The 18,782-nt window shown below is 50.7% G+C and overlaps 1 protein-coding gene across 3 annotated transcripts in view; it reads left to right on the forward strand.

Annotated features, from left to right (window-relative positions):
• The window catches only part of KCNQ1 (potassium voltage-gated channel subfamily Q member 1), a 349,770-nt gene that overhangs the window by 153,408 nt on the left and 177,580 nt on the right, over positions 1-18,782 (forward strand). For all 3 annotated transcript variants that reach the window (XM_022591072.2, XM_022591073.3, XM_022591080.3), the window contains exon 11: positions 10,326-10,446. In XM_022591072.2, the coding sequence (XP_022446780.1) occupies positions 10,326-10,446 (121 nt within the window). The remainder of the gene's footprint in view (positions 1-10,325; positions 10,447-18,782) is intronic.

Here is an 18,782-nt window from a genome sequence, read left to right on the forward strand (position 1 = left end):
ACCGTGGGACGGGGCAAGGCCCAGATGTGGGAGACTTCCACAAAACACTGTTTCCTGACCTGAGAAAGTACCATCCGAGATAGAACGCAGTAAGGAAGGAGATGGAAATCATCCAGTCTCTTCACCTAAAGACAAATAGTTAATATTTTGATCAGTTTCCTTCCAGTCTTTTTTCTGTGCCCGTATTTTCAAATCACCCTGCTAAGCAGGGCCACTGGCTGGAAGGAAACATGCTGCGCTGTTTGGTTCCTGTTCTCTGGAGAGAGGGTGAGGCTTGGCAGCCGGTGTCTCCAGCTGTGGTAGTCGCCACGCCAGAGGCTGCGTTCGCCATCCCAGACCTCCCATTTTCCTAGAAAACAAAATTGTTTTGTTCTGCCCTGAAAACTTAGGCCCAGATTCTGGCCTTGACAAGGCAAAGGCAGCCAAGGAATTAAAGCATTGACAACTGGGATTGTCTTATGAAAGTGTGGCTTCATTGTCGCCAGGATGCAGTGCTCTTTTCCCCAAGGTCTGGCACTCCAGATGGCTCACCTAGCGTAGCTCCGGTGCCCTCCTCGGGGCCTGGGTGTCCAGATGAGTTGCCTCGATGAGTCCACCATGGGCTCGGCCCGCTCTGCACTTGCGAGGCCAGGGCTGTGGGTTTTTGCACATCTTTGTAAAACACCCATCTCAGTCTCCTTGAAGTTGGGGATGACAAGCCAGGTCTCTTGGGACACAGCACTTAGCACAGAGCTTTGCCCGAAGGGGCAGCATGCCACTGTGTCTGCCAAGGATTCACATCTACCCCCCAGCCCCTGCCACGCTCCCTGTACCTTCTTGCAGGGGCCTGACCAGGCTGTGACTGCAGCTGGGTAACGGGGAGGGTCTGCAGCCTTGATTGCTGCCTGCCTGCGGTGGGGGGAGGCATACCCCACAGTCTCTGACACAGAAGCTGGGCAAAGCAGTGCCATTCCTGTTGACTTGGAGAAACCAACCTGTGGAGCCCCTGTCTTTGCCCCTTGCTGCGGGGACCCTCTGTGCTGTTCTCAGGATGAAACCAAACGTCACACACTCTTTTCTGGCAGGTGCAGGCCCCACCCGCTCCCAGCAGCCAACTGGTGTGCACATTTTAATTTCCTAAAACACCAGGGCTGGGCCTTTGTCAGGGGTCAGGTGGCTCACCCTTGGCCCTGGGGCTTTGGAGATAGCACTTGTCATCTCGGATGTTTGGAAAGCAGTCCCACTTTCCAGCCACTGCTCTGCTGTTCCTTCCTTCTGTATACAAGTGATGCAGACGTAGAAATATGTATTTGTGCTCGTTTTTCCTTTCCTTTTTTTTTTTCTTTTTTTGAAAGAACATTTGAGTCCTGGATGAAGTTCTAGCTCTGTCACTTGACGACTGAATAATATAACCCAGGGTACTTGAATCTCAGCCCCGAGTCTCTAAAATGGGGGCTGTAAATGTTCCCGCCAGGTCCCAGGCCTGAGAGCCTTTGAATGCACACGCATTCTTCAAGACTTACCCGTCACTTTTCCTGTGCTCTCCGAGAATGTCACGGGCAAACAGCCCTTCCCTCGGAGCCCTTCTCCAGGGTGTGACTAAGTAATGTCTGTGCGGTTTCCTGCTGGAAGTCGGCCCTCGCCCCCATGGGCTGCGAGCTCCCTGAGTTTATTTACATCTCTCTGATTGCCGGTCAGGCACGACACCTTTCCACATGTTCGTCAGCCACTTGGATTCCTCTTCTGCGATGTGCTTGTCTGTCGCCCCCTTTGGCGTTAAGTTGCTAACATTTGTCTTATTGATTTGCGGGAATTCTTTATATTTTGTGGGTACTCTTCTCCTGTGGCTGCTGACATTTGTCTTATTGATTTGCGGGAATTCTTTATATTTTGTGGGTACTCTTCTGTGGCTGCTGACATTTGTCTTATTGATTTGCGGGAATTCTTTATATTTTGTGGGTACTCTTCTCCTGTGGTTTTGCCTTTTTACTCTTAGATGTGTTGTTTGATGATTAGGACTCAGTTTTAATGTAATTAAATTAATCAGTCTTTTCCTTTACGGTTACTGCTTGCATTTTAGAAAATCCCTCCAAACCCTGAGGTCATGAATATATTCTTTCAGATTCAGTCAGAAAGTCTTAATAGTTTTACTTCTCTCCATTAGCCTTCAATTGCCTGGAATGCCAAGAATGAAATGTTGATGTATGGTGTGAGGTAAGGGTCCAAGTCAACCTTCTTCCCATGTGGACAGCCAGCGATCCCTGAACTCCCTCCTCCCACTATGTGCAGGCCACCCCTTATACACAGCAAGCATCCAGATGTGTGGGGGCTATTTCTGGACCGTCAACCCTGTCCCCTTGGGCTCTTTGTCTCTTTCTGCATTAGCACCACACCACCTTAATGACTGCTACTTTGTAAGAGGTACCGATGTCTGGTAGAGCAAGTTCTCCTACCTTGTTGCTGTTCAAGAATTTTGTTGATTCTTGGCTTTTTGCACTTCCAGAGCAATTTTAGAATCAGCTTGCCAAGGTTCCGACACAGAAACCGTGGGATTTTTATTAAGATTTGGGGAGAATCTTTTCACTATTGGGTCTTCTAGTCAATGGAACAAAAGCTATTTCTCCATTATTTATGTCTTCTTGAATGTTGCTTGTTAAGGTTTTATAATTTCTCCTTAGAGTTCTTGTATGTCCTTAATTATGTACTAAAAATTTTTTGTACTACTGTATACAGGCTTTTTTTTTTTTTTACAGAAGAGACAAAAATAGTACAGCTTTTTTTATACTCTCACCAGCTTCCCCTAATGTTAGCATCTTATAAAACCATGGTACAGTTAGCAACACCGAGAAATGAACACTCGGCAGTACTAGTAGTTAAGCTACAGTTTAGTTAATTTACCTGGATTTTTCCAGTTTAACTACTAATGTCCTTTTTCTGTCCCAGGATCCATCATTGCATTTAGTCAGGTCTGCTTAGTCTCCTCTGATCCGTGAAGCCAAATCTTGGTCCCTCCTTGTTCCTCATGACCTTGACACATTTTTTTTTTTTTTTTTTTTTTGCGGTACGCGGGCCTCTGTTGTGGCCTCTCCCGTTGCGAAGCACAGGCTCCGGACGCGCAGGCTCAGCGGCCATGGCTCACGGGCGCAGCCGCTCCGCGGCATGTGGGATCTTCCCGGACCGGGGCACGAACCCGCGTCCCCTGCATCGGCAGGCGGACTCCCAACCACTGCGCCACCAGGGAAGCCCCGACCTTGACACTTTTGAGGAATACTAGTCAGGCGTCAGTGTCCCTCGGTTTGGGTTTGTCACTGTTTTCTCAGGATTAGACTGGTGTTACGGGTTTGGGGGGAAGAATGCCACAGAAGTGAGGTGCTTTTCTCATTGCACCATATCAGGGTACATGACATCAACATGGTTTGTCACTGGTAGTGTTAACCTTGACCCACTTGGTTAAGGTGGTGTCAGCCAGCCTTATTTAGTATTTTTCCTTTTCCAGTCTAGTCATGAGAAGGGGGTCACCAAGTCCTGCCCACACCCAAGGGGAGGGGAGTTACGGTCTACCTCCTGCATGAGAGAATATCAAAGCGTTGGTGAACATATGTTAAAACCACCACAGCAATGAATAAATATTTGAGAGGAGATACTTTGAAGTTTCTCCTTAAAGTTTCACCTACTAATTTTAGCATTCATCCCTGGATCTTGCCTGTAGCAAATATCACTGTGGTGTTCTAATGGTGGTTTTTTTTCCTCAGTCTTTCTACATTTATTATCTGGAATTCTTCTATAAGGAAGATTTATCCCTCTCTTCCAATTATCTGTTGATTTATATCAGTATGGACTCAGGAATATTTATTTTTTTGAGCTATAATCTAATACTAGTATTTTGCATAATATTTTTTTTCTTTTCCTGTTGAAGTCTTTTTTTTTATAACATCTTCTTTGGAGTATAATAGCTTCACAGTGGTGTGTTAGTTTCTGCTGTATAACAAAGTGAATCAGCTAAACATACACATATATCCCCATATCCCCTCCCTCTTGTGTCTCCCTCCCACACTCCCTATCCCACCCCTCCAGGTGGACACAAAGCACCGAGCTGATCTCCCTGCGCTATGTGGCTGCTTCCCACTAGCTATCTGTTTTACATTTGGTAGTGTATATATGTCCATGCCACTCTCTCACTGCGTCCCAGCTTACCCCTCCCCCTCCCCGTGTCCTCGAGTCCATTCTCTATGTCTGTGTCTTTATTCCTGTCCTGCCCCTAGGTTCTTCAGAACCTTTTTTTTTTTTTTTTTAGATTCCATATATATGTGTTAGCATATGGTATTTGTTTTTCTCTTTCTGACTTACTTCACTCTGTATGACAGTCTCTACGTCCATCCACCTCACTACAAATAACTCAATTTCGTTTCTTTTTATGGCTGAGTCATATTCCATTGTATATATGTGCTACATCTTCTTTATCCATTCGTCTGTCGATGGACACTTACAATGCTTCCATGCCCTGGCTATTACAAATAGAGCTGCAATGAACATTGTGGTACATGACTCTTTTTGAATTGTGGTTTTCTCAGGGTATATGCCCAGGAGTGGGATTGCTGGGTCATATGGTGGTTCTGTGTTTAGTTTTTTAAGGTGTTTAGTTTTTTAAGGAACCTCCATACTGTTCTCCATAGTGGCTGTATCAATTTACATTCCCACCACCAGTGCAAGAGGGTTCCCTTTTCTCCACACCCTCTCCAGCATTTATCGTTTGTAGATTTTTTGATGATGGCCATTCTGACTGGTGTGAGGTGATACCTCACTGTAGTTTTGATTTGCATTTCTCTAATGATTAGTGATGTTGAGCATCCTTTCATGTGTTTGTTGGCAATCTGTGTATCTTCTTTGGGGAAATGTCTATTTAGGTCTTCTGCTCATTTTTGGATTGGATTGTTTGTTTTATTTGATATTGAGCTGCATGAGCTGCTTGTATATTTTGGAGATTAATTCTTTGTCAGTTGCTTTGTTTGCAAATATTTTCTCCCATTCTGAGGGTTGTCTTTTCGTCTTGTTTATGGTTTCCTTTGCTGTGCAAAAGCTTTTAAGTTTCATTAGGTCCCACTTATTTTTGTTTTTATTTCCATTTCTCCAGGAGGTGGGTCAAAAAGGATCTTCCTGTGATTTATGTCATAGAGTGTCCTTTCTATGTTTTCCTCTAAGAATTTTATAGTGTCTGGCCTTACATTTAGGTCTTTAATCCATTTTCAGTTTACTTTTGTGTATGGTGTTAGGGAGTGTTCTAATTTCATTCTTTTACATGTAGCTGTCCAGTTTTCCCAGCACCACTTACTGAAGAGGCTGTCTTTTCTCCATTGTACGTTCTTGCCTCCTTTATCTAAAACAAGGTGACCATAGGTGCATGGGTTTATCTCTGGGCTTTCTATCCTGTTCCATTGATCTGTATATCTGTTTTTGTGCCAGTACCATACTGTCTTGATTACTGTAGCTTTGTAGTATAGTCTGAAGTCAGGGAGCCTGATTCCTCCAGCTCCGTTTTCCTTTCTCAAGATTGCTTTGGCTATTCGGGGTATTTTGTGTTTCCATACAAATTGTGAAATTTTTTGTTCTAGTTCTGTGGAAAATGCCATTGGTAGTTTGATAGGGATTGCATTGAATCTGTAGATTGCTTTGGGTAGTATAGTCATTTTCACAATGTTGATTATTCCAATCCAAGAACATGGTGTATCTCTCCATCTGTTTGTATCATCCTTAATTTCTTTCATCGTCCTACAGTTTTCTGCATACAGGCCTTTTGTCTCCTTGGTAGGTTTATTCCTAGGTGTTTTATTCTTTTTGTTGCAGTGGTAAATGGGAGTGTTTCCTTAATTTCTCTTTCAGATTTTCCATCATTAGCGTATAGGAATGCAAGAGATTTCTGTGCATTAATTTTGTATCCTGCTACTTGACCAGATTCATTGACTAGGTCTAGTAGTTTTCTGGTAGCATCTTTAGGATTCTCTGTGTATAGTATCATGTCATCTGCAAACAGTGACAATGTTACTTCTTTTCCGACTTGGATTCCTTTTATTTCTGTTTCTTCTCTGATTACTGTGGCTAAAACTTCCAAAACTGTGTTGAATAATAGTGGTGAGAGTGGGCAACCTTGTCTTGTTCCTGATCTTAGTGGAAATGGTTTCAGTTTTTCACCACTGAGAATGATGTTGGCTGTGGGATTGTCATATATGGCCTTTATTATGTTGAGGTAAGTTCCCTCTGTGCCTACTTTCTGGAGGGTTTTTGCCATAAATGGGTGTTGAATTTTGTCGAAAGCTTTTTCATCTATTGAGATGATCATATGGTTTTTCTCCTTCAATTTGTTAGTATGGTTTATCACATTGATTGATTTGCATATATTGAAGAATCCTTGCATTCCTGGGATAAACCCTACTTGATCATGGTGTATGATCCTTTTAATGTGCTGTTGGATTCTGTTTGCTAGTATTTTGTTGAGGATTTTTGCATCTATGTTCACCAGTGATATTGGCCTGTAGTTTTTTTTGTGACATCTTTGTTTGGTTTTGGTATCAGGGTGATGGTGGCCTCGTAGAATGAGTTTGGGAGTGTTCCTCCCTCTGCTATATTTTGGAAGAGTTTGAGAAGGATGGGTGTTAGCTCTTCTCTAAATGTTTGATAGGATTTTGTATAATATTTTTAATATTATTTATTTTGTTGCTCAAATTGTTTTAGCTTTGGTCACTGGATTGAGAGTTCTTTTGGGTTAGTTCCTGTGTCCATTTGATATGCCCTCATCCTTCTCATTTATTTATTTTTGAGCATTTCTTTCCTTTCTAACACTAGACAATACTTCAGGCTTATCTTATATTTCCACTGCCCTAGCCCTAGAATCACCATTCTATCAGAGAGCCCTGGTTCCTTTTACTGGAGAATGGGATTTAGAAACCAGGATCTGGGCACTAGGTGCTCATTGCTCCACAGTTGGTCACTGCTTCTAGGGCCTCTCAGCGGACAGAGCTAGGAAATGTATGTATGTGAATAACCCAAGTGTACACGTACATCTGTATTTATTTGTGTCTATTTTAAACTAAATGTAAGTTCATACTGATATTTCTGACCACAGGGTTCGTTCACCACCCCCTAACTCTGTTTGTTACTTTTTTTCTGACATTGAGAATCCTGACTCCCATTATCTATAATTATTTACTTATTTAACTCAAGTGTACCTGTAGTACCCCTATGAGAAACAAACTTACCAACTAGAATACTGTGTTTATGACAGTTTTGTTTTTTTTTTTTTACTTTAAACATATCCAATCAGAAGATTGTTTCCCAAGACTTCACAGGCCAGCTCCTTCTTCCCCTCTCCTTTTAGTGCTATATTACGTATTCGTAATACGGAATTCACTCGTGACAGTATGCTTTCCATCCTGGATCCTCCAACAGGCTTATTTGGTGGGGAGCGGGGGGTTGCACATAGTAAAATTTACTCTTGGAGATGTACAGTTCTATGGGTTTTGACAAATGCCTGGAGTCATGTACCTACCACCACAACATCATACAGAGAAGTTCCATAGCCCGAAAAATTCCATTGTGCAACGCTTTTGAAGTCAAGTACTCTCCCTCCTCTAAACACTAGCAGCCATTGATCTGTTTTATGTCCCTGTAGTTTTGCCTTTTCCAGAATGTCCTATAAATGGAATCATATAATATGTAGCCTTTTGCATCTGGCTTTTTTCACTGCTTAGCAAAATGCATTTGCGACTCATCTGTGTTGTTGCACGCGTGAACCGTTAGTTCATGTCTTTGATGGCTGGATGGAATTCCATTGTATGGATGTACCACAGTTTATCCATTCACCTACTGAAGCGCATCTTAGTTGTTTCCTGGTTGGGGCAGCTGTGAGCAAGATTGCGATACACACTTACGTACAGGTTTTTCTGAATGTAAATCTTCAGTTCACTTGGGTAAATAACTGGGACAGGGACCAATGCGTCACAAGATAAATGTATGTTGAACTTTATGAGAAACCACCAAACCCTCTTGCAACATGGCTGCACCATTTTGCATTCCCACCAGCAACACGTAAAAGTTCTAGTTGCTCTGCATCTTCATGAGCACATGGTATTGTCAGGCTTCGCCTTCTTTTTTCTTTTCTTAATGTAAAGTGAAAAGTAAGGCTCTAACCTTATTCTTTGCCAAATATCCAAAATCGAAGCCATTTAAAAGTTTTAGTCATTCTAACATGGGTATAGTGGTAGCTCACTGTGGATTTAATTTGCATTTCCCTAACAACTACTGGTATTGGTTGAACTGAGCATCTTTTCATGAGCTTATTAGTAATCCATTTTTAAAACTGGGCCACAGTTCCTTACATATTCTGGATCAAAGTCCTTGACCAGACAAGTGACATGTAAACATTTTCTCCAAGTCTATGACTTGTCTTTTCATTCCCTTCGCAGTGTCTTTTACAGAGCAAATGCTTTTAATTTTGATAAAGTCCAGTTTTTCCATTTTTTTCTGCTCACAGACTGAGCTTTTGGTATCAAATCCAGAGACTCTCTCCCGTGTCTTCTTGAAGAGAATTTATAGTTTGTGTTTCATTTTAGTTTTTTCAGTAAGACTGCATACAATACCTTTACATTTTCATTTTCTGATTGTTGATGATCTCCTACAATGTGAGGTGTAAGTGCTAAAAGTATTAAAATTTACACACACTCATACGTTTATATTTAGGAGATGGTTGTACTACTTTGGGGTGGGGAATCCTTTCTCTTTCAAAAAGCAAAAGATAGGTATCGCTTCAAAATCATAGAAGATGTTCTGTGACAAAACAACCATAATTAAGGTAAAAACACCAAAGATAGACTGGGGAAGATACTTGTGCCTCATATGCAACGGGTTAATTATCTCTAGCATAGAAAAAAAATTCCTACAAATTGACGGACAGAAGTGAGCAAAGGATAAGAACAGATAATCCCACAAGAGGAAAACCAAATAGCCTCCGAGCCACAACGGGCATCCAGCATAGAAGGAAAGGCACCATGCCCGTCTTCGTCTACACGTGACGGGCCCAGCAAAGGCTGCCAAAGGCCTGTGCGGACATGGATGTGGAGAAGGTGGCATGCGCACACACTACTGCTGGAGCCTAACTGATACGACTTCTTGGGAAAACAATCCAGCCACACCTACTAAACTTACCAAGGAAGCACCCTCTCACCTGCCTCAATATGTCAGGTTTTCGTAAAGATGGATGGGTGCATCATCGTCTTAAAGCAGTGGCTTAAAGCTAATGGAACCAAATGTCCGTCACACATGGAATGGTTGAGTTAATTGTGGTAGATCTAAGCTACGGACTGTTATGCAATTACTAAAATAAGACTTAGATCCATGTCTAAATACCTGTAGAAAAATGAGATGGGCACATTGCAGTGACAGGAACAGAGCCCTCACGTGTGTATAAATGCAAGTCCCACCGGGTGTCAGCTGCTCTCGTGAGCAGAGGGATGAGCTGGGAATCTAGTTGGTGGTTAACGCTGATGACCTCGGGGAAGGAAGGCCTTCATGAGTCTTTGAGCTGTGTCCCTTTTTACAAGTAATTCGTTATTTTACAACAAAATCTTTAAATGGAAAAATAAAAAAGGTCCAGATTGAAAACCAGGGGACTGGTAATTACTCTTAGTCAGCCCGGAACACGAGCACCTGCTCACTGCGGGTGGGCCCAGGAGTCTGAATGCCAACACCAGCCGTCGGGGTGGTTCCTGTGCCTCCCTCAGGGTGCGGGTGGCGGACGCAAGGGGCCAGGAGCTCTGTGGCTGCCCCTTCCTCCCCGGCTTGCGACGCTCTGTGAGCAGGAGCCCTACCACCCTGGGTCTTCACGGATGCATCGAAAGCCATCCAGCCACGTGACAGTGACAGCGTGGTGATGAGTCAGTGTCTTAGCAGGCCTGTGCTTGGCAGCTATGTTCTATTCTTGACCTGAACGTCTGGTGTGAACCTGGGGAGAGGCCCAGACACCTGAGCTCAGCCCAGGCACAGTCCTCGCTCTGAGGAGGTGTCATCGGCTCTCAACTGCTCCTTGACCACTGTGGCCTCAGGCACGTGGGGGCCATCGGTCCCCCCCGCCCCCGCCAGTCCTCTGTGCCGAGGCTTCATACACCGTCTGCGCTCCTCACCCAGCCCCGCGAGTAGATATCTTACCCGTCTGTGGGAAGGCCCCAGGGGCACAGGTCCGCCCCACAGCCAGGGTAGCAGCTTGGGGTGAGCATCTCAGCTCTGAGCAACCCTGGGCCCCCTCCGCCATCAAGCCTTCCATGGAAGCCTAACGTGCTGTCCCGCATCTTTGCCCACAGTGAAGAAGAGCCCCGCGCTGCTGGAAGTGAGCATGGCCCATTTCACGAGAACCAACAGCTTTGCCGAGGACCTGGACCTGGAAGGGGAGACTCTGCTGGCGCCCGTCACCCATGTGTCGCAGTGAGTGTCCACTCACCCAGGGGTGATGAGCTAGAAGGGCGTGGGGCTCAGTGCTGGACCAGGGCTCAGGCCTCCCCACTCAGTGCCCACCGCTCGCTGCCTGCCCTCAGCAACCTGGGGCCACCGACCACCGGGGGCTGGCCTCAGTGCCCGGGCACCAGGCGGGGAGGAGAGCAAGGGCATTTCCCGCCGAGTCTGGGAACATGATCCTCTTGTTCTGACTTATGGAAAACCAGACTGGTCATTTTCCACTTGTTTTCGTGCTTTGAGCGTCTGAGAAGATTGTTTTTCTCTCCCCTAGCCCCCTCCCCTGCCCCCCAAAAAAGAGACGACTTTGTTTTTCGCATTTCCCCGGTGGAACCCTGGCCAAAGCCACGGGGCAGATGCCGACTGCTGTCTGCCAGTTGCCGCTGCTGTCCTCAGGGGCTCCTTCAGGTGGAGGAAATGGCTGATTTTCCACGCCTTCCAGTTGGCCTGCCCCCGAGGCACAGCTGGCCTGGGACGCATGCCCGTCCTCCCCCACCGTCGCGGTATCGCCAGGCCAATCCCTGGGGCCCGGCCATGGTGTGATTCCCCTCCGACGTGACTCAGTGCTCCCGGCTAGGGCACCCAGTGGTGACAGCCTGTGGCGGGGTCAGTGGGACACTCGGGCCCATTCTGGCCACTGCCCCACTGGGGATTCCCCTAGAGAAGTCTTTCTGTGCTGGGATGTGTGAGCAGCGCTCTCAGCCCTTCTGAGAGTCACTTGCTGGCCTTCTTTCCTTCTCTCTGCGGAGTCACTAAAGCATGTCTCGGCTCTCCGGACTCTAAGGGTCTCGAGGTTGTCCTGAACCACGTGCATCTCTCTGGAAGTGAGGCCCCGGGCTGGCTGCCTTTGCTGCCGGCCAGGTGTGGCCTTTGCCTTGCAGATGACTGAGGAATCGGGACCCGAACTGCAGGGCCTCCTGGCTGCTCTGTAACCAGAGGACTGACAGAGTCGGGGAGCCAGAGTGAGAGGAGGGTTGGACAGTCTCAAGGTGGTACCATGATCAGACAGGATGGCCTACCATCCTTCCAGGCCCCCAGGCTCACAGGGAGGTTGACAGCACCCCATCGATAGCGGGGTGTGCACAGAAAACATTCTCAGGCTCGGTGGGAGCCACCCAGGTCCCTGGGAAGCAGCGTTATTCATCCTCGTGGACTCGGCACCGGAGCAAGCTTCCAGGCCACCCCTGGGAATGTGGCTCTGACCTCTGGGCCCATCCCGGAGATGACCTGATAGGCTCACTTGATAAATGGACAAGGGCGGAGGCGTGAGCAGTGGCGGGTGCCAGACGGGATGGGCAGGTGCAGGTCAGCGTCCCAAGGCAGAATGCCAGCTTACCACTCTGGCTGAGGCCTGTACCGAATCTGGGGCACAACGGACGCCAGAGCAGTAAAGGTTGCAGTTTTGTGGCTGGTGTCTGCAGCCCAGGTGGCAGTGCCTGCTCAGAGCGAGGACGGCCAAGAGCCTGCTGGGAAACATGACCCTCACGTGGGTGGATAGCACCCAGGCCTCACTGTGCCGCTCAGCCTGCCCCTTCCTGTCCTCCTGGCCGCTCTCTTCCTGTCAGAGCTCACTCTCCTTTGTTCTCTCAGCTGTGGCCTGGCCCCCAGAATGCACATGCAAGGAGTTGCCCCCCGGGTGGACAGGGCCATCACCCACCACCCATCCAGCGGGGCAGTCAGTCTTCACCGGCTCCCCGGGCCCTGCGAGGCCCCTGCAGAGAGGCCCAGGGTGAGGGTGGTGAGACTGGGGACCGAGGTGGCCCAAAGCCAAGCTGACAGCTGCCTTTCGCAGTCCCCCCTTTTGAAGCGAGGTCCATGTGTGTTGGCATCTGCGTGCACCACGTTTCCCAAGGCTAGAGGCCGCCCACCTGCCCAGGGAGCCCCAGGAGGGAACTCAAGCCAGTGTAACTGCATCGTCAGAGGAGCCTGGCCGTTTCTCGTCTTCCCTCCTCCAAGACAGAGGCCCCAAGCTCTCTCTGCTTGCTGTGGGCCTGGGACATTACCAACTAGAGAGCCGGTGGTGGGCCTTCTCGGTCCAGCGGTCCCATGGTGTGGCCCGCTGGTTGTAGCAGGAGTGGTCCCCTCCAGCGCCGGTTGGGCCTAGGCAGTCCTCACCCGGTAGAGTCCTCGCCCCAGAACCTGTGAACCAGTACAGACCCTGGAGGTGAGCCAGCTGGGAAGGTGGGAAGGAGCCTAGGCGTGGTGCTAGGAGGAAGGGTCTGCAGTGAAGGCTGGGAGTGAAAAGACCGAGGCTGCAGTCGAAAGGACACCTCCAGGCACCGTGGTCTGGTCAAGACAGAGTCAAGGTTGAGACGGCAAGGGATCTGCGTGCCCACGTCCTCAGTAGTCAGAGTACTGCTCGGGGGAGCCCAGGTGGGGAAGGGGGGATGTAGGCACAGTGAAAAGAGATGGTGGGGGCCTCAGACCTAGGCGCCCCCAGGGCTGCAGGCTGGGTAGAGGCCCCACCCCACCATGGCTGGGGAAGGAGGTGGCACCGACGGGCACCATGCTTACTTAGGGCTGTGACTGCCAGCAGGGCAGGGCAGGGAGGGGGATGGCCAGGCCTCGGTGCCCATGCTGGGGCCACATTCCTTTGCCTCCCGCACGGCCTGCCTGGTGATTGATGCCCCTAATTAAACTCGGCTCCAGCCGCTCGGGGACCCGTCTCGGCTCCTGCGGGCAGCTCAGCCCCACGGACTCCATGCGGGGAAGAGAGGGGCGCACGCCCTGGTGTGTGTAAGGGATGGGGGGTGTGCGCGGGGGTCTCACAGCGGGCAGAGTGGGTGGGAGGCAGTTACTGAAAAACAGATCCATTTTTCTTCAGCATTTTACTGATGTTAAATGTATTACCATCTTGGGCCAGTTCCAGGATTCAAATTAAAAGCATAAATAAAGACACATTTTGTTTCCATCTCAAGCTCTCCCCGCCCGCTGGGCCCCAGGGAGGTGAGGTCACTGCAGCCTTGATTACGGGAAGGTCCCTGGGGCTGGGCGAAGCTCCTCTTTCCGGGGCCTGTTGGCCATCGGTGGAGCGAGGGGTCAGGGGACTGGGGGTCAGCAAGCCAGCCTGGTGCAACCGAGGGGGTTGCCAGCGAGCAGGGCCCAGGGTGCAGTGGGCTGGGGAGACACGGTAGCTTTGGGCACTCCAGCCCCACAGGCAAGCCCCTGGGCAGCTCCAGGGCCCTCACACAAATCTGGGTGGCCGGGCCGGAGTCTCAGCCACACCTTTCAGGAAGATAGTCTTCCAGGGCCAGCAGGGCCAGCAGGCGGCTCGTCTGCATTTGTGACCCCCCCCCCGCCCCCCACCCAGTCTGGCCACAGGGCTTCCAAGGAGCAAGTGTGAGGCAGGAGACAAGGCATCTGGGGGAGTGGGGCGTAGCGGAGCCCTGCTCCCCAGGAGCTGGGGTGAGTTCCTAGGCTCCTACCCCCTGAGGGGAGGGCCACCCCTGTGTGCATCCCTGTGCCTTGCACACGGCGTCCCATCCGGGACAGCCTTGGCACTCCTCTGCAGCCACGAGATTCCTGCTCATCTTTCCAAGGCCCTCTCAAGTCATCCCCTCTCAAGGAGGCGCAGGACGTCCACAGGCCAGGCAGCCGCGTCCTCCTCCAGCCCTGAGGCCCTCTGTACCAGCTCCCTGAGCCCTAGTACGGGGCCTGGGACTCCTTTTTGGGTACCTGTCTCCCAGGATCCTCGGCTCCTGGGGAGCAGGTGATGTGCGGCTCCCCTGGGCCTCTCCCTATCTGGCACCCCCTCAAGCCCCAGCCTGGAGGGAGCTCCAGGACTATGGCTCCCACCCCAAGGCAGACGGGGGCCCCCAGCCAGCACCTCCCGAGGAGGAGATGAAGCAAGGGCTATGGGCGCCTCAGCATGGGTGCTGGCATGCAGGGCCAGGGGCGGCTGGGTCAGAACTGGCCTCAGCATCAGGTCCTGTGGCTCTGAGCTCCAGGGCTGTGTGTGGGCGTGGCCTGGGTACCCTTTCTCTCAGCAGCCTTGGGAGACTGCGGCCATTCCTATGGAGTCCTCCCCACGGCTGCAGTCAGCCAGGAGTGGCCTGGCACCCACATCTGCCCCACCGGTTGCATGTGGACACCCAAGACAGGTAGTTCAAGTGGCCAGACCCTCTGTGAGCACAGCAGCCTGTGGTTTCCCTGAAGGGTCCCTCCAGGAGAGTTGGTCCCTGGTTCCTCCATCTCTTTCATCACGGCATCTCCGATGGGCGAGATTCAGCTCTTTTTAACTAGCCACCACTCTGCAGGGGGAAGAGTTCGGTTAGCACCCTGTACACCAAGATAGGCACAGGGCAGGCCAGGGGTCTTCTAGGAAAGGAAAGCAGAAGGGAAGGCAAGGCCAAGGCTGGGGCGCTACAGGTCACCCACCAGGTGACCACGAGCAAGCACGCTCACACACATTCACACACACCCAGCGAGCATATACTTGCAGGCCTCCTGCGACATGACAGCCTGGAGATCCTTGAGCAAAACCAGCCCTGTGTGCGTTAATTAGAATTTCCATGTCTTCAACTTTCTCCTGGACCCTGCGGAATCTCACGCCAAAACGTTCAAGTTTCTCTTCTCCAGCAAGGCCGCTGTGGCCTGGCTTTCATCCACATCACTACTAATGTCTCCTGAAATCTGCATTTGTCAGCGAGGCCAGGGCCAGCCCCATGCCTTCTGGAAACGGGGGCAAATGTCACAAGGCTTGGTCCTGCACTCAGCTCCGTGGACCAGGGGTACTAGCTCTATTGATGGGACTAGGTTTGCTTGGGACGTTTCAGAGACACCCAGAGCCCACTGCGGCCCACACCCATGGACCCTGGAGGCACCAGGCACTGCACCTCTGCGAACACCCAAGCCCCTCGCTCTGTTTCTCACCCTGCAAACTTTGGTGGGAAAGGACGGAGAGGCCTTTCTGGGGCCAGTGTCCAGGGGGATAAAGGAGGGGGCTTGCCAGGAACAGATGAGGCTAGTTTGTCTTTCCAGACCACTGTCCTGTCTTCTTCGGAGCTCCAGACCACCTCTGTCTGCACAAGGTGCCAAGGAAGCCCCGTGGGAGCCCACCCGGGAGGGCTGTGCGAAGCTACATGAGTCACAGGCTCCCCGTCAGAGCCTCACAGCTCCGGCCAGGCGCAAACCCGTCTCTGAAATGCACGGGGGGATTAAATGTTCTCCTAATTAAATTAAAAGCGAGGCGGAGTGGCTCAGTGGGAAAGAGACGGGACTGGGAATCGGATGCCCTCAATCTGGCTCCCAGCCTGCACCAGCCCAGCTGCGGGCTGCCCCCGGAGGCCCCCTAACCTCTGGGAGCCTCGCTTCCTCCATCTGAGCATGAGAGGAGGACGCAGCCAGTCTCCCGGGGCTGCTGCTCTGGGGAGTGGGCCCGCTGTCTGGGTGGGAGGCCCAGAGGAAAGCGGGGAGGCTCCTTACTTCCTCAGAAGCCATCCATAACCCCCGGCCCAGGCGCTCTCAGGCCCCGCTCAGCAGTCTCCGTGGTGCAGGTCCTCAGCAAGGCTAGCGTGGACCGGGCTAGGGTTAGGGTTAGGGTAGCGCTGGAGGAGAGACCGTCCACACCCTAGAAGTAGCTGGGGAAAATGACTGCACAGACCGCACGGGTTTTGATGTGGAGACATTTCTCGCCGTCGGGGAGTACCACACAGCTCCCTCTTGGGCTCTGCTTGAACCTAGAAGGGGAGACTGAGTCCCAAGGCAGCCTGATCAGGAAGCCTGAGGTGTGTGTCCCCTGAGCCGAGGGTGGAGGGTGCTTGTGGGCAGACCCAGCCCCTCTGCAGGCCTGGGCTGTCCATCTCTCAAGTCAAGTTTAGAAAGGATTGTCCTTGCACGCAGGACACTGTTTCCGACTTGAAGGATGAAGTACATGGACCTCAAGTGTACTGCTTTATGCATTTTCAGCCCCTGGCACTCATGTAACCAGCCCCCAGCTGAGGCAGCAGAACCTCCTGGGAAGCCCCTAGGCTCCCGCTTCCTGTCACTGATGCCCACAGGTAACCAGTGTCCTGGCTTCTAGCAACAGGACTCGGCTCTTTGTCCGTTCTTGAACTTTCTATCGAGAGACTCACACAGTGCACGCGCCCGTCCGTCCGAGTCCCTGGGAGCCCCGCCGTCTGGCTAAAGAGAGCAGTGCCTCCCTCTTTCCTTGCCGGCTGGCACCCCGCTGTGTGAATGGCCTACACTCTGGTTATCCATTCTCCTTGGATGGCCACTTGGACAATTTCCAAGGCAGGGCTGTTATCATTATCGCTAAGAATATTCTGTCTAGTCTCTGATGAACATATGGGCTGCTTTCTGGTGAGTATGTGCCTAGGTGCGGAGTTGCCAGGTCACTGGATGGGCTTGCTGACTTTTAGTAAACATTGACTAACAGTTTCCCAAAGCAGGCATATACCACTTGCACTCCCACCAGTGGCATGGGGGCATTCTGGCTGCTCTGTATCCTAACACTGGGCATTCTCCATCACTTCCCTTCTAGCCGTACTGGTGTCTGGTGGCATCAAATTGTGATTTTAATTTGCAGTAAGCCAATGGCTAGTACAGCTGAGCCCCTTTCTACATGATTATTGTTTAGTTGGATATCGTCCTTTGTAAAATGCCCACGTCGGCTGCCCACTTTCTATTGGGTTATCTTTTCTTTTGATTGTAGGAGTTCTATCTTTACCCTGGACATGAGTCGTTGGTCAGATTATTTGGAATATATATATATACACACAACACCTCTCCCTCTGCAGGTCGCCCTTTTCCTCTCTTAAGGTGTCTTTTGATGAACAGAAGGTCTTAATTTTAAGGTGATCCAGTTAATCAAACATTTCCTTTCTGGGGAGTGCTATTTGTGTCCTATTTAAGAAACTCTGACTAGTCCAAGGTCATAAAGATATCCTGCTTTTTTCTAAAGCTTTAATAGTTCACCTTTCACACGGAGATCTACAGTCTGCCTGGAATCAATTTTTGCATGCAGTACGAGGCTGAGGTCACGGTACAGTTTTCCCCCATTTGGATATCCAGCTTGACTCAGCACCCTTTACTGAAAAGACCATCCTTTCTCCACTGTCCTACCGTATCAGCATCGTTATAAACCAGCTCACTGTCTACACGCGGCTCTGTTTGTGGACCCTGTTCGCTTCCATGAGTCAGGTTTCAGTTTTTCTTTTCTGCCAGGGCCATGTTTCATCATCACTATAGTTTGATACCAGCCCTGGACAGCTGATCAAGCAGGCTCCAGCCAGTTCTCCTGCCTTGCTTGGCTGTCTTTGTGTGGCACCTGTCTCTCCATCCATGTGCCAGTTTCCACAGAAAACTTCTAATAGGTACGGCAGCTCTCTAGATGACCACGGGGAGAAGAAACATCTTTACTATGTTGAGTCTTTGCAACTGTGGTCTCGACGTGTCCCTCGTTTATCGAGGTCTTCTTTCCTTTCTCCTACCGTGTCCTGTAGTTCTCAGTGCAGTGATCATGCACCCCTTGTCTGAGATTTATTATTCCTTGTTAGCTGGTGTTGGTTATGGGTTCACCAAGCCTGGGGACACTGCCTACCGGCGGACTCTGGCCAGCCTGGCTCATTTTATCCTGCCCGTGGGTGCCAGGGCAGCCACCTCACCTCTCTGAGCCTCAGTGCCCTCTTGCAGACATGAGGGATGTGTCTCATGGTGCTGGTGTTAGCTTCTGAGAAGATGGGGTCAGGCATCCAGCTGTGCGCCCGATTCAGGGAAGGGCCTCTGACCAACAGCAGACAGTGTGAACCGTCACCTTACGCTGAGGCCCCGCGGGGACATCCCTCACTTGGCCCGAGCGCGTCTGAAACCATCAGGTCACAAGCTCCCGTGGGACACAGATGAGGTCACAGTGCGCCGCCGTTAGGTGTCGTCCTTATTTGACAAGATACACCTGGAGGCCCCAAAGCCCCGGGCCCCAGGATGGGCTAGCGGCAGAGGAGAGATGCAGACCCACAACCCACAGCGTCTCGCCCCTGGGAGAGGGGCTCACGAGCTGTCCTGGCCCCTGTGGAGGTGCAGGGAGAAACCTGGCGCCCACTGTGCTACTCTTGGGGGGAATGCAGAGGACCATGCCCCACGGTGGTCACAGGTGCCCCGCCATGCCTCTGCCCTCTCTTCTCATCACAGTCGGGCTCACCTGCCAAGGATGGCACCCATCTTCAAGCAGAGTGAGGACCAGGGCAGGCCACAAACCCTGCCTTCCCCTGGTGCTGTGCTTGGCACGGAAGGGAAGCGCACGGTACCTCTAGGGTTCCGAGCAACTCGCAGGCTGCACAGCCCGAATGTGGCAGCAGCGTTCATAGACC

Source organism: Delphinapterus leucas, chromosome 7 (assembly GCF_059928025.1).
Source record: "Delphinapterus leucas isolate spDelLeu-1000000601 "Yukka" chromosome 7, BTC_Dleu_Yukka2, whole genome shotgun sequence".
Taxonomy (NCBI): Eukaryota; Metazoa; Chordata; class Mammalia; order Artiodactyla; family Monodontidae; genus Delphinapterus; species Delphinapterus leucas.